The sequence below is a fragment of the Pyrus communis genome, chromosome 14 (genome assembly GCF_041283825.1).
Source record: "Pyrus communis isolate YQ-2024b chromosome 14, ASM4128382v1, whole genome shotgun sequence".
Lineage (NCBI taxonomy): Eukaryota > Viridiplantae > Streptophyta > Magnoliopsida > Rosales > Rosaceae > Pyrus > Pyrus communis.
In genome coordinates, this window is record NC_142578.1 from 9347828 (window position 1) to 9362364 (window position 14537).

Below are 14537 nucleotides of genomic sequence, written 5' to 3' on the forward strand. Positions count from 1 at the left end.
TCTCCCTTTCGGAACATTTACCCGAGTATTGCACGTAACAGCCAAACATAGAATTTGGTTTTGCATTTTTACACCTAAAGATTGGTCTTGTGTATGTTTTTATTTCGGATAGCTTGCCCGCTTAGCGCTCCACGTTTGCACCAACTAAGTCTTAATTCAAACTCAACTCTTCTGCATCTTGTTTTCCTTAACTTCTCGTATAGTGTCGCTTGTTACTGACCTAATGCACCTTCTGCAAGGATTGTAAAGTTGTTGAGCTCTAACTTTAGGCTGATGCATTCTTTCTCCTCTGCAGCAACGTTGTTGTCCGGTATGTCACAATATTGGCTCCATCGGACTCTCCCAACACCGATGGAGTAGATCCTGGTACATGCGAATTTTCTAACTAAGCCACATCTTCTTCTCTGGGGAAAAAGATAACTGCTACTAGATTAAAGAGAGGTCGAATAATGTTGAAAATTTAGTATATTAACTTGCATGAATTGGCATGCGTCATTACTTCTCTATTCGAATTATCTATAAATTCTGTAGATAATGTTATGACAGGAATAGTTGTGGAAATCACAAACGGTCTATCTATTTAAAGTGGGAAGCCTTTGTGTTCATGATATATATGTTAGTATTCGTTTGTGCTGATTCAAGCTCTAATGTCTGCATACAGGACTTCTAGATATCCGCTGGAGAGGATCTCGTGGCTGTAAAGAGTGGATGGGATGAGTATGGGATCGCTTACGGTCGCCCAAGTTTTAACATTACCATCCGCCGGATTAGAAGATCATCCCAGTTTGCTGGAATTGCAGTCGGAAGTAAAGCCTCTGGTGGAGTGGAGAATGTCCTGGCAGATCACATAAACCGTTACAACATGGGAGTTGGCATCAATACAAAAACAAACATCGGTAGTGGAGCTTTTATAAGAAGCATCACCGTGTCAGACATGTACATAGGAAAAGTACGAAAGGGAGTAAAGATAGCACTAGCAGGAGATGTTGGAGACCGTCGGGATGAAAAATGCAACCAAAACGCTCTCCCAATCGTGAAGGCATCACGTTGAAGGACATCTGGTGCGTGCAGGTTCAGCAGGCCGGTTTACTCCTGGGCCAGAAGAACTCCCCTTTTACCGTAATCTGCCTCTGCAAGATCAACCTCCACGGTGTGACGGGATCAAGAAATGCCTTATGGTTAGCGGGGCTGCACATCTGGTAAGCCCTTTGCAATGCTCGGAATTGAGCGGTGCCCAGAAAACAGCTTCATGTTCCAACTACTCCTAAAGCTACTAGAACGCAGCTCCGTAATTTTCTTTCTTTTTCGCTATCCGACTATATAGAGAAAGGACAATTCTATTTCTTATATTTGGGCTCGCTAAAATGATCACTTTTCAGTATTTAGTCGTTATGTCATCAGGATTTGATTTTGATCAGTTCAACAATTGAGATTTGCAAGACGATCGTTTAAACCAATTTTCCGACATACTTAGTGAGCCAATAATCTCAAACAAAATTCAAATTCATCAAGTAGAAATACATAAACACAATCTACTCATACTCAATACAAATACAAATACATACATATAAACATACGATTATGAGTGTACGAACATAAATACGATTCTACATCTCTCATGGATGCAAAGTTCTTTACATAAACTAGAAGTAAGCATAAAAAGATAGATTAGATTGATATGTGGGATCAATCAATGGCTTCAAAGCTCAAAAGTGGTTCAAGAACTTGCGGAACTTCCTCATCAAACCGCCCTCGTGCTCATGCTTGTGCTCTCTAAAAGGCTTCTCCATTCCTTCGAATCCTTCGTGGCGGTCTTGGTCGTGGTCATGGTGGTGGCGGTGGTGGTCATGGTGATGCGGCCTCTCCAATTCCATTTCTTCGTCATGCCTGAACGGGAACCTAGGCCCACCGTGGCGGAAATTGACCCACCTAGAGGGGATCTGTCGCTCTCCGCCGTGAAACGCCGGATCGAATCCCATGTTGTCCCCAGACGCCATGATCATATCGTTGCCGTACGAAACAGACTCACCCTCGCGATGCTCGCGCTCACCTCCGTGAAAGCGCGGGGTCCAGGGGCGGCGGCTGTGGCGGCATGGGCGGCCGTGACGGAAAGACAACGGGAACGGGCGCCTGGGGAAGTGGCGGTTGACGGGGCGGAAGCTGAAGACGGTCAACGGGACGGTCTCGATGGTCGACTCTTCCTTTGCTAAGATGGTGGCGCCGGTTGCGGACTCTGTGTCGGGTTTCTCGCTAGGCAAGAGGATGGTGGCGGTGGTGGGGGTTTTGGGCTTGGGATTGGATTCGGGTAACTTGGCGTCGGCTGTATCGCGGGCTTTGATTTCGTTGGCGGGTAGATCGGAGGAGGTGCGAGCGTGGGAGAAGGAAAAGAGGAGGAAGAGAGCGGCAAGGCTGAGGAGGAGCTTGGCCATTTTGGAAGATGTTGTGTGAATGGAAGAAAACGAGCGGTTGGTGGTGTACATATATTTGGAAGTTGCAGTATTTGGGGCAGGTGGGGCAGGTGGGAAGTTGACTATTTGAGTGAGGGAAAGAAGTGAAACGCGGGCAACGGGCAATTGGGTGACCGGCCACGTGATTGGAGGGAGGAGGTTGCCGGTAAGTTTAGGTTGGCGTGGAGGGATAGTGATTCGACTCGGTTGACTTGGAAAATGCGAGCATGACTGACGCAGTTCAAATTCCACCCGCCCCTAGTACAACAATTTACAAGAGGCTTCTAGGTATTAACCTAAACTACTTTATTAATAAAATCCAAGTTCATATCGTTTCTATCAAAAAAAAAAAAAAATATAAACTCCAAGTTGTTAACTAAAATTATATAAAATTACAATTCTAACTCCCTCATCAAAACTGAACAAAAATAAAAGATATGGGCAATTTAGTAATATTACATGAATATAAATTTGTTATTTTTTACACCAATCTACAGTCAAATGAGCATATCATGCCATATTTAAAAATTAAAATAAAAACAAGATAAAAAAAAATAAAGAACATGCTCACATTAAAAGAAACTGGCCATCGTTGTCCCAACTTTCATAATTGATTTGTTTTAAAATTTTAAAAACTAATCACACTACATAATAAAAATCAAAATGAAATAAAATTGTTCACACACAATATGTGTGGGCATTTGCTATGTTAATAAAAAATACTTCAAGCACCAAACTATAGAAGAAACGCCTAAATCCAATTTGAGTTGCTTGCATGCTTTGGGTTTTTGTTTTCAATTTTTAGTTTTTAGTTTTTGCTTTTTCAGCTTGTGTTTTTTGAAAACTACAATCTTCTTTGGTAATTCTTTAAAAAAATAAAAACAAAAAAAGTGAAAACTCAGGAAAGAGTAATGGTTACCATATAGGATTCTAGTTTTCAGATTTGAAAAAACAAAAAAGTGAAAAAAAAAAAAAAACAGAAAACGAAATGTTATCAAACGGTCCCTAAATTATAGAAGGCTATCAATTTTGATCTGAATTTGCTACATGTAACTCAAAAGATACCATTTTATTCCATGAAACTCAAATTCGTCTCACTTTGACTTGTGGACTCTCTTTTCTTCCTAAAACTTATGGGCCACCTCCTAAAACATGTGGGACTCAACACCCAATAAGATTATGTAACATGTGCAATAAATTTGGCTATAAATCTTCATTATGCAATACTCAGAGAATATTTAGTTTAAAAGAAGTTGAAGAGATGAAAAAATAAAAATAAAAAATTGATTAGCCTAGCGCACCCAAATCAAACTCACATAAGAAATTAACAGATCTAAGTCAATGTAGAGCGAAATTTGAGTTTTATAGAGACAACTTTCGAGTTTGAGGGGGCAAAAAGAAATCAAAATCGAGTTCCAAATAGCAAAGTGGAGCGAACTTTGAGTATCAAGGAATAAAGTGGTGACTTTTGACTTACAAAGAGCAAAATATCATTAAAATCGAATTCCAATGAGTGTAGCTAAAAATAAGCATTATAAGAATATAGATCTCTAGCCATTTAGTATTACGGTCTAATGATATTCCTCTTCACTAGAAAGTGAGAGGTTTTATGTTCGATTCTCGCAAAAGGCGAATTTGAATCACATTATTGTTAGCCCATTGTGAGGCTGAACTTACCCCCTCCCCTTAGTGTAGATAATATTGATTGTTCAAAAAAAAAAAAAAAAGAATATAGATCTCTAATTGTCAATATTAGAACTAGGAAAACTAATGTTCATTGACTGAAGTCTCATTAGTTTTCAGATTTTGATCAAAGTTCCTAGCATTAATGCAATACTAAATTTACATGTGAGTTACTTAATTTTTAAAATAAAAATTAATAATTGATTTATGATTTTAATCTCACACCTTTATTGAACTCCTAACTAATCTTCAATTCAAAACATTTCCAAAATTAAAAAAAAAAAAATTAGAATAAGTTTGTACCCCTTAATTTTTTATAAAAAGGTTTCCAAGTTTTTTAATCTTATGTGTACCCATTTATGTAATTTTTCAATTTTCTAATGTCACATCCCCGCCCGGGATGGATCACTTCCCGGCCCCGCTCCACCACCGTAGCACGATATTGTCCGCTTTGGGCCCCGATCACGCCCTCACGGTTTTGTTTTTGGGAACTCACGAGCAACTTCCCAGTGGGTCACCCATCATGGGATTGCTCTAGCCCCCTTCTCGCTTAACTTCGGAGTTCCTACGGAACCCGAAGCCAGTGAGCTCCCAAAAGGCCTCGTGCTAGGTAGGGATTGGAATATACATTTAAGGATCACTCCTCTGGGCGATGTGGGATGTCACATCTAATCTTAAAATGTACCAATTCTTAAATATACCAATTTGTTGTATGTAAAATGTACCTTATTTTTTTTTATATATAAAATATATTCAATTGTTTTTTAATCCATTTTTAAACTTATATGAGTACATTTTTTTTCTTGATTTGAGAATGTATCCATGCCAAGTCTAATCAAAGAAATTTACTAATATTATTAAGCCTAATATCTATTATTTTTTTTGCGTGGTTTTGAAGAATGTACCCATATTTTGGTACAATAATTTTTTTGTTAATTTTGATGAATGTACCCATGTTTATATACATACATATATATATATATATATATATCTATACACACACAATATATTGGAGATTATAATTTAAATTTTAATAATTTTAATCCACGAATTATGGGTTTTTTTTATTTAAAATCTCATTAATACAAACAACTATAAATTTCAATTTTTAATTTAAAAAATATAGTAACCTACATTGAAATACATTATCACATGAATTTCAGGGATTTCGATCAAAATTTAAAAACCAACAAGATTTCAGTTAAAGAATATTGATAATTAGAGACCGCATTCAAAGTGTTGCTTATAACTAAAACAAATTCTATGCATATGAAAACTACATATGAAAACAAAGAAACATCCTACATATATCAATCGGTTATACAATAACATGGGAGAATGGGGTATATTAGTAAATCTGGGTGGCGGATGTTGGAAGTGAATCGGAAATGACGTCACGCAGTACGTGTATAAGAAGGGAGAAAACGAGTTTAGGTTGACTAGGATTGTGGGACGGTGACTTTAAAGCGGGAGACAGACATGAGATAGCCACATGCAAACCGCTATTTTAAGTTGTGATTGCTACGTGGCATCAGTTTATGTATTTTCTACTCCTTCTTAGCCATCTGGATCCTCGCCGGATCTTCTTTGTGAGGATTCTAAGAATTCGTGAACCATATTCGTTCATCGTACATCGTAAGGTCAAAAATTATAAATCATCGGTGTTTGCAACTAAATCATCGGTGTTTGCAACTAAAGATATTTGATGTAAGGAAGGTGAGTTAAAGTGCATGATTAGGGAGGAAGAGATGTATTGGAAGCAAAAATCATGAGTCTAGTGGATTTAGGAAGGGGGATAAAAATACTAAGTTATTCCATGCCCATACGGTGAAACAACATTGATGCAATAAGATTATGGGATTGGAGAATTCTCAAGGGGTATGGTGTACTGAACCGAGTCAGGTGGATACGATTGCAGTGAGTTATTTTCAAAATCTCTTTCTCACATGTAATCCGATAAAGGTTTCAGAGATAACGGAGTGTGTTGTTAGACAAATAAGGAATATGGTTGGAGTCCTTGTGTAATTGTATATAATATTATTATTGGAAGAATAAGCCGTCCTACAGCCGTCAAGCCGTTCTACAGCCGTCCTACCTTGTCCTACCTACACACTAGCCGTCCTACAGCCGTCAAGCCGTCCTACAGCCGTCCTACCTTGTCCTACCTACACACTAGGACGGCTACCTTGTCCTACCTACACATTTGTATCATGTATATATATCCTTGTAATCTTGTAGAGAAACATAATGAAAAAATAAGCATTCTCTTCCATTTGCATTCTCTTCCATAAGCATTCTCATCCATTTGCATTCTCTTCCATTTTTCCACATTCACGTATCAATAACAAATATATTTTTTAGCCTACATACCTTTTTCTACATGGTATCAGAGCAGGTTTATAACCCTAGCCCTAATTTTTTTTCGGCATCTTTCTCTGCCGTTCCCATGGCTGTTCGTGGCCCGTCCTGTCCCTCCTCTGCTCGTCCTCCCCTCCACTGCACCTACTGCAATTTTGATTATCATACCCGAGACACCTGCCATAAACTTCATGGCTATCCCGTTGGCCATCCCCTCCATGGCCAACCGTGGCGACCACCGCGCCGTGCCACTGCTTCCAGTTCTTCCCGCAGCCATGCACCTTCCAGTCTTCCCCGGCAGCCACGGTTTTCTGCTTCCCGGCCCCATAATTTCACCCAGGCCCATCACGTGCAAGGCACCCAGGCCCCCGCCTCCTCTTCTACTCCAGCGACCCACCAAGTGCACGGGGCCCAGCCCACTTTGCATGACTTGCAGCTTGCCATGCCTGACCTCTCTGCCGAGCAGCACTCCCGTGTTCTAGCTGCTCTACGTGACACCACCACCCCTCCTCAGGCCAATGCCGTGCTCACTACTGATTTTGCCCAAGGTTTGTTACCTGTCACCTTTCATCATGGTCAATGGATTCTTGACAGTGGTGCTACGGATCATATTACTTCTTCCGCTTCATGTTTGGTTAATCGCTCTCCTTCACATTTGCCGCCTGTTTCTTTGCCTAGTGGTGCTTCCGCTCCCATTACTTTTACCGGCACTCTTCCTTTAAATTCATCAGTTACTTTGAAGGATGTTTTATGTGTCCCTAATTTCTGAGTGGACCTTTTATCGGTTGGTAAACTTACAGATGGATTATCGTGTTCCATAACCTTCTTTCTTTCTTGGTGTGTTTTGCAGGACTTGGTTTCGAAGGCGATGATTGGTGTGGGTAAGCGACGTGGCGATCTGTATTACCTTGTGGCCCTTACCTCTTCTCTCCCCACCCGTCAACCTCTCTGCAACATCATTACCATCCCCTCCTCCCTCTGGCATAGGCGTCTTGGTCACCCCTCCTCCACTCGTTTGCAAGCTTTAGCATCTAGCTCTCTTAATTGCACTTTTGATTCTAGTCATATTTGTGATGTTTGTCCGTTGGCAAAACAAACTCGTCAACCTTTTCTTTTGAGTTCAATTTCATCCACTTTCCCTTTTGCTTTAATTCATTGTGATATTTGGGGCCCGAATCGTCAATCTTCTTCTCTTTCTGGTGCTCATTATTTCTTAACCATTGTGGATGATTTTTCTCGCTTTACGTGGGTCTTCCTCATGAAACATAAATCCGACACTCAACAATTAATTAAGGATTTTTTTGCTTATGTCACTACCCAATTCCGCACTACCATCCAATGCATTCGTACTGACAATGGTGGTGAATTTTTATCTCTTCGTAGTTTTTTCTCTGATCATGGGGTGCTTTTACAAACTTCTTGTGTTTATACCCCCCAACAAAATGGCGTTGTTGAAAGAAAACATCGTCATCTTCTTGAAACCGCTCGCGCCCTTCGTTTTCAATCCCATCTTCCTATCAAGTTTTGGGGGGAATGTGTTCTTACCGCTACTTATCTCATCAATCGTCTCCCTACCCGTCTTCTCCATCATAAATCCCCATTTGAGGTTCTCTTTTCGAAAACCCCATCTTATGACCACTTCCGCGTCTTTGGTTGTCTGGCATATGCCACCTCTGTCACTCCCACCACCAAATTTTCCCCTCGGGCTCATCGTTGCATTTTTCTCGGTTATCCTCATGGACAAAAGGCCTATACCCTTTACGATCTCGACAATCACCGCATTTTCACTAGTCGAGACGTCATCTTTCACGAAACTACTTTCCCTTATGCCGTTTCTCACCCTCCTATCCCATCCTCTTCGCCTACCCTACCCATCCCACCCCCTCTGGACTTTACATATAACCCACCCCTTCCTGCCCCGACGCCTCACCCTCCTCCACCTTCTTCCCCTTCCACGCCTCCCACAGATTCCCTTGCTGCCCCATTATTCGATCCTCCCCATGCCCCTGCCCTCTCGGCATCCCCTCCTTCCCCCCCCGCTACTTCCTTACCTTTCACCCTTTTACCCACGGACATCCCTACCTCCCCACTACCTACCAATCCTCCCCTTCCCCGCACCTCTTCCCGTGCCCATAAACCTCCATCCTATTTAAAAGACTACGTTTGCTCGCAGGTGATTTTGCCATCCCACCCATCTTCGACTTCGCAACCCGGTTCTACACAAGGTACGCGATATCCACTTTGTAATTTTCTCTCTTATCACCGTTACTCTCCCAGGCATTTTTCTTACATTAACTCTGTCAGTCGGACTGTGGAGCCTTCCTCCTTTGCCGAGGCTGCCACTGACCCCAATTGGCAACGTGCTATGACTGAGGAGCTTCAAGCTTTACATGCTAATGATACTTGGACTTTAACTTCCTTACCCCCTGGCAAAATTCCCATTGGTTGTAAGTGGGTGTACAAACTCAAGCACAATTCCAACGGCTCTATTGACCGCTACAAAGCTCGTTTGGTTGCTAAAGGCTTCACTCAGGCTGAAGGTATTGATTATCATGACACTTTTCTCCTACTGCTAAGATGATTACGGTGCGTTGTCTTCTTGCTCTTGCTGCTAGTCAGTCTTGGTCTCTTCATCAACTTGATGTTAATAATGCTTTCTTACATGGTGACTTACATGAAGAAATCTATATGTCTCCTCCTTGTGGTCTTCGGCGACAGGGAGAGAATCTTGTGTGTCGCCTTCACAAGTCACTTTATGGTCTTAAGCAGGCTTCTCGCCAATGGTTTGCCAAATTCACTCGTGCCATCATTTCTGCCGGTTTTCAACAATCCAAAGCTGACTATTCATTGTTCACTAAAAAGTCTGGTATTTCTTTCACAGCTTTGCTCATTTATGTGGATGATATTGTGATTACAGGCAATGATGCTAGTGCCATTAATTCTCTGAAGTCTTTTCTCCGTGATCATTTTCGGATAAAAGACCTTGGTGATTTAAAATATTTTTTGGGTATTGAGGTTTCTCGTTCCAAACAAGGGATTTATATTTCTCAACGCAAGTATGCATTAGAGATTCTCAAGGACTATGGTTTTTTGGGAGCACGACCCATTGCTTTTCCTATGGATGACACAAAATTATTTGATAAAGGAGAACTTCTCAAGGATCCTGAAAAGTATCGACGATTAGTAGGTCGGTTAATATATCTCACTATCACTCGGCCGGATATCACCTATTCTGTGCATGTTCTAAGCCGTTTTATGCACGAGCCAAGGATATCTCATATGGATGCTGCGCTTCGTATTGTTCGTTATTTGAAGGCTACTCCAGGTCAAGGTTTATTATTTCGTTCTGACAACCAGACCAAGTTAACTGCGTTTTGTGATTCTGATTGGGCAGGTTGTCCTATCACTCGCCGTTCGACTACTGGGTATTGTGTATTCTTGGGCGGTTCTTTGATTTCTTGGAGGACTAAACGACAGAAAACCGTTTCGCTCTCTTCAGCAGAGGCGGAATATAGGGCCATGGCAGGTGCTTGTTGCGAGATAGTTTGGCTTCGTTTTTTGTTGAAGGATTTGAACATTCCTTTGGATGGTCCTTCCATTTTATTTTGTGATAATCAAGCAGCGTTACATATAGCTGCCAATCCTGTTTTTCATGAACGAACTCGTCACATTGAGATGGATTGTCACTTTATACGAGATAAGATTGTAGATGGCACAATAGAGACCAAGCATGTGGGTACGGCACAACAGTTGGCAGACTTGTTTACCAAACCTCTTGGGAAAGAAAAGTTTTTGGGTATGTTACGCAAGTTGGGAGTTCTTGACATCCACTCTCCAACTTGAGGGGGAGTGTTAGACAAATAAGGAATATGGTTGGAGTCCTTGTGTAATTGTATATAATATTATTATTGGAAGAATAAGCCGTCCTACAGCCGTCAAGCCGTCCTACAGCCGTCCTACCTCTACCTTGTCCTACCTACACACTAGCCGTCCTACAGCCGTCAAGCCGTCCTACAGCCGTCCTACCTTGTCCTACCTACACACTAGGACGGCTACCTTGTCCTACCTACACATTTGTATCATGTATATATATCCTTGTAATCTTGTAGAGAAACATAATGAAAAAATAAGCATTCTCTTCCATTTGCATTCTCTTCCATAAGCATTCTCTTCCATTTGCATTCTCTTCCATTTTTCCACATTCACGTATCAATAACAAATATATTTTTTAGCCTACATACCTTTTTCTACATGTGTGGAGGCTATGATGTCGGTTGAGGACTCAAGAAGATTAATGCAGTCAGTGATGGAGGAAGAGGTGCGGCACATTATGTCCCAAATCCCTGCTGATAAGTCACCTGGTCCAGATGGGTTTGCTGGTAGTTTCTATCATGAATACTGGGATGTGGTGGGTAAGGATATCATGGATATGGTTCAGGCGTTTTGGTTCTCTGGGAAGATTCTACGGAACTTGAACCACACTCATCTTGTTCTTATTCCGAAGGTGGCTAGCCCTCGGACTATGGCTTAATTACGGCTGATATCCCTATGTAATGTGGCTTATAAGGTGATTGTTAAGCTTTTGACTAACTGCATGAACATGGCTATGCCGTATCTTATTAGTCCAAATCAATCGGCCTTTGTGGCTGGGAGACATATTTAGGATAACGTATTGGTGGTGCATGAGATATTGCACTCTCAAAATCACCAAGGTGATGGAGACTAGGCTTCTATGGCAATGAAATTGGATATGGCGAGGCTTATACCGAGTTGAATGGAGTTTTTTATTGGCAATGATGGAAGCTTTGGGTTTTTCGATTGAATTTTGTCGTCGAATTGCGGAGTGTATCACTACGGTCACGTATAGTGTACTAATTAATGGAGCGTCTACGAGATTTATCCAACCACAGAGAGGGCAGCGGCAAGGTGATCTTATGTCGTCCTTTCTTTTTCTCATATGTGTCGAGGGATTCTTGGCTTTGTTACGACGGAGGGAGGATGAGGGATCTCTTCATGGTGCATGTGTGGCGCTCGGTGGGGTTGCATTATCCCACTTATTTTTTGTTGATGATGCTGTAATTTTTTGTAAGGCTAAGGAAGATAAGGTTCACGAGGTTATGGATGTGTTGAAGTGCTATGCGGAAGCTTCTGGCCAATTTATTAATCGGGATAAGAGCTCCTTGCATTTTGGGGCTAATTGTTCGAGGCAACAACGGAAGAAACTTGTTTCTTGTACCAATATTAAGGGTTGAGAGGATTTTGGTAACGCTGACTTTCGATCATCGAAGAAGGTGGTCTTTGAGGGGGTTTGCGAGGCTTTGGAAGGACGAATCAATGGGTGGGCTAAGCAATTTATATCCCCTGTAGAAAGAGAGGTTCTTATTAAATTGGTGGCTATGGCGTTACCTAACTATGCGATGCCTTATTTTAAGCTTCTGGTTGGCTTTTGTAAGGAGTTGGAATCAGCTATAGCTAAGTTTTGGTGGAAGGGGAATAGGGATAGGAGCGGCATGCATTGGCTTTCTTGGCAAAAAATGAAACGGAGGAAAAACATAGGAGGGTTAGGGTTTAGAGACTTATTGTCTTTTAACCTAGCTTATTTAGCAAAGATTAGGTGGCGGATTTTGCTTAATCCGAAGTCGTTGTTGGGTCAAATTCTTAAGCAAAGTATTTTCCAGATAGGCCGTTTATAAAGGCTAAGCAGGGGAGAAGGTCTTCATGGGGGTGGAAAGGTATCATTCAGGGGAGGAGAATTTTGGAGAGAGGTTTAAGATGACGGGTTGGTGAAAGGCGGAGTATTTGTCTTCACAAGGACCCTTGGCTTCCATGGCTTCATACATATAAGGTGCGCTCAAAACATGTTGATATACCGGTGATGGTGGATGCATTGATTGACTCCGAGCGGGGTGCTTAGAAGGAAGATCTCATTTGGAGGTTCTTTAATGAGGAAGAAGGTACTATTATACTTGGCCTGCCTGTAAGTTTAATGGGGTGTCCGGATAGACTTATATGGCACTACTATAATAATGGATCCTATACGGTTCGAACGGGATATGGTGTTGCTATGGAGATGGAGGAAAATGGGAAGCTTGGGAGGAAAGAGACGGGGGCAGGGAGTAGGAGGGATGAGGGTGACCGGTGTTGGGGTGATATCTGGAGGTTAGTGGTTCCAAATAAATTGAAGTTTTTTATATGGCAGTGTTGTAACCATTCCTTGGCTGTGGGGATCAACCTCATTAAACGCCGAATGCAAGGGGATAGTAATTGTGTTTTGTGTGGAGCAGCAAAGGAGACCGAGTATCACTTGTTTTTCCAATGTGCGTTTAGTCGTGTGCTTTGGTACTGTTGCTCTTTGCAGCTGGACATGGCATCTATGGCAGGTAGGGATTTCCGTGACTATTTGCAGGGACTATGTGGTCGTCAATGAAAGACAAGAGGAGTTGATGTAGGAGTGTGTGTTTGTTATGTGGAGAATATGGAAGAGTCGGAATGAAATGGTCTTTAGCGGCGTGCTGATTAATCCCATGGAGATGGTGAATTTAGTGCGGCGACACCTCTTGGAGTTTCGAGCTGGGCATTGCAGGAAGTAAGCTTCACGAGTCAACGGGTTCGATGAAAGAGGCCACTTTTTGGTGTGATGAAGATTAATTATGATGGGGCTTGGTGTGGGAAGACTTGCAAAGGTGGATATGGGTGGGTTTTAAGGGATTTTGTTGGTTTGTTGCAAGCAGCTGGTGGGGAAGGAGGTGTGTTCTTCAACTTGGCAACGATGGCTGAAGCTGCTGCGATCCGAGCAGTTTTGCGAGTTTGTATCAAGTTGGGTTGTGTGGACGTGGAGATTGAATCGGATTCTCAGGTGCTTATTCGAATGCTTACGGGAGAGTATGTGATCGATGCTACTTTGGAATGCTTTATTCATGATATTGGTCTTTTGGTATCTCGATTAGGAAGGGTGAGGTTTGTGTTAGTTAAGTAGAGTGGAAATGTTGCTGCGCATGTTGTCGCCTTACATGGAGTTGCTTTCCGTTGGGATTCGATTGGTCCGGAGTTTTTATTTAATATTCTTGCTCAAGATGTAAATGTTTTAGTTGGAATCTAATAAAGTTTACCTTTGACAAAAAAAAAGAAAAAGAAAAAAGAACGGGTTTCGGCTGCAAGTTCACATGTGCACCACAAAAAAACCCAGAACATAGCCGTTTCATTGCCGATTTCTCATTTTAAGCTTCGAAATCCACAGGCGCTTGTCTCAAAGAATATAAAGCTGCAGCTCTCATGTCTCTCCTTTCTCTCTAACCAAAAACCAAAACAATCTCTACCTAGCTCTCTGGTCATTCCAAAATCTTCCAATGGTCCTGGATTTGTTGAACCCAAAAACAGATACCTAGCCGTGCCTCTATAGCTGTATCTCTGTCCAAACTTCAGAAAAATGGTCCATCACACGTGCAAACGAAGTTGCAGGCCCATACACACAACAAGACCATACGAACACCAGAAAATTCAAGGTAAAATCTACTCCGCCTTCCCAAAGTTTGTCTTTACTGTTGGATTTCAAAAATGATAATGGAATAACGCATGCATGTGTTTGATCTGTGTAGGAACATGAAAAAAGACCAGAGACAAGTCAGTACTGATCTCACAGATCCATACCAAAAACCTCATTTCTCAAAGCAAAACATTGATCCTATTCCCAGATCCACAAAAAGCAAAGGTGAAAACTGGGTTTGCCTCAAAAATGTTATCTCTGCTCTGTTTTGTGCCTAAATGCCTTGTATCTATGATTCTAAATTACTGAAAAATTTTGTGTTTGCCGCTGCGCATTGTCATGCACAAATCCATAAATCTATGAATTTCCTGTATTAAACTCATGTACATTTCTTTTTGGTCTTGCATGAACCATGTGATGAATGTCTGAGAAATTTTTGTGCTTGAATCTGGATCTGAATGCTAGGCCTGAACTTCTGCTCGCCTCTGTGCTTGGATTCTTCCCCCAAACAATGTAATGAAATGTAATAAAATGTGAGAAAGTGAGTAAAAGGGTTTTCAGGCATA

General features: G+C 41.6%; 2 protein-coding genes, 1 long non-coding RNA gene and 1 pseudogene across 4 annotated transcripts; 3 read left to right on the forward strand and 1 right to left on the reverse strand.

Annotated features, from left to right (window-relative positions):
* The first annotated feature begins 581 nt into the window (after positions 1–581).
* Positions 582–2450, forward strand: LOC137712270 (putative polygalacturonase; annotated as a pseudogene). Its single transcript, XR_015955827.1, has one exon. The product of XR_015955827.1 is annotated as a putative polygalacturonase (transcript).
* LOC137712560 (uncharacterized) lies at positions 1483–2724 on the reverse strand. Its single transcript, XM_068451644.2, has one exon. The coding sequence runs from the start codon at positions 2478–2480 to the stop codon at positions 1707–1709; it is 774 nt and encodes a 257-aa protein (XP_068307745.2). The 5' UTR covers positions 2481–2724; the 3' UTR covers positions 1483–1706.
* A 3841-nt stretch (positions 2725–6565) lies between these two features.
* Positions 6566–7621, forward strand: LOC148691190 (uncharacterized). The gene is made up of 2 exons (XM_088684657.1): positions 6566–7036; positions 7339–7621. Exons 1-2 carry the CDS (start codon positions 6577–6579, stop codon positions 7371–7373), a joined length of 495 nt encoding a protein of 164 aa, XP_088540783.1. The 5' UTR covers positions 6566–6576; the 3' UTR covers positions 7374–7621.
* A 6089-nt stretch (positions 7622–13710) lies between these two features.
* On the forward strand, positions 13711–14537 carry LOC148691191 (uncharacterized). Its single transcript, XR_015955610.1, has 2 exons — positions 13711–13990; positions 14084–14537. It is a non-coding gene; the product is annotated as an uncharacterized LOC148691191 (long non-coding RNA).

What these genes read in the sequence shown, in the direction of transcription:
- LOC137712560 (XM_068451644.2), bottom strand. Translation starts at nt 2,480, where the DNA reads ATGTACACCACCAACCGCTCGTTTTCTTCCATTCACACAACATCTTCC.
- LOC148691190 (XM_088684657.1), top strand. Translation starts at nt 6,577, where the DNA reads ATGGCTGTTCGTGGCCCGTCCTGTCCCTCCTCTGCTCGTCCTCCCCTC. An exon ending in CACTACTGATTTTGCCCAAG is followed by an intron (nt 7,037 to 7,338) that starts GTTTGTTACCTG and finishes TGTGTTTTGCAG; the next exon opens with GACTTGGTTTCGAAGGCGAT.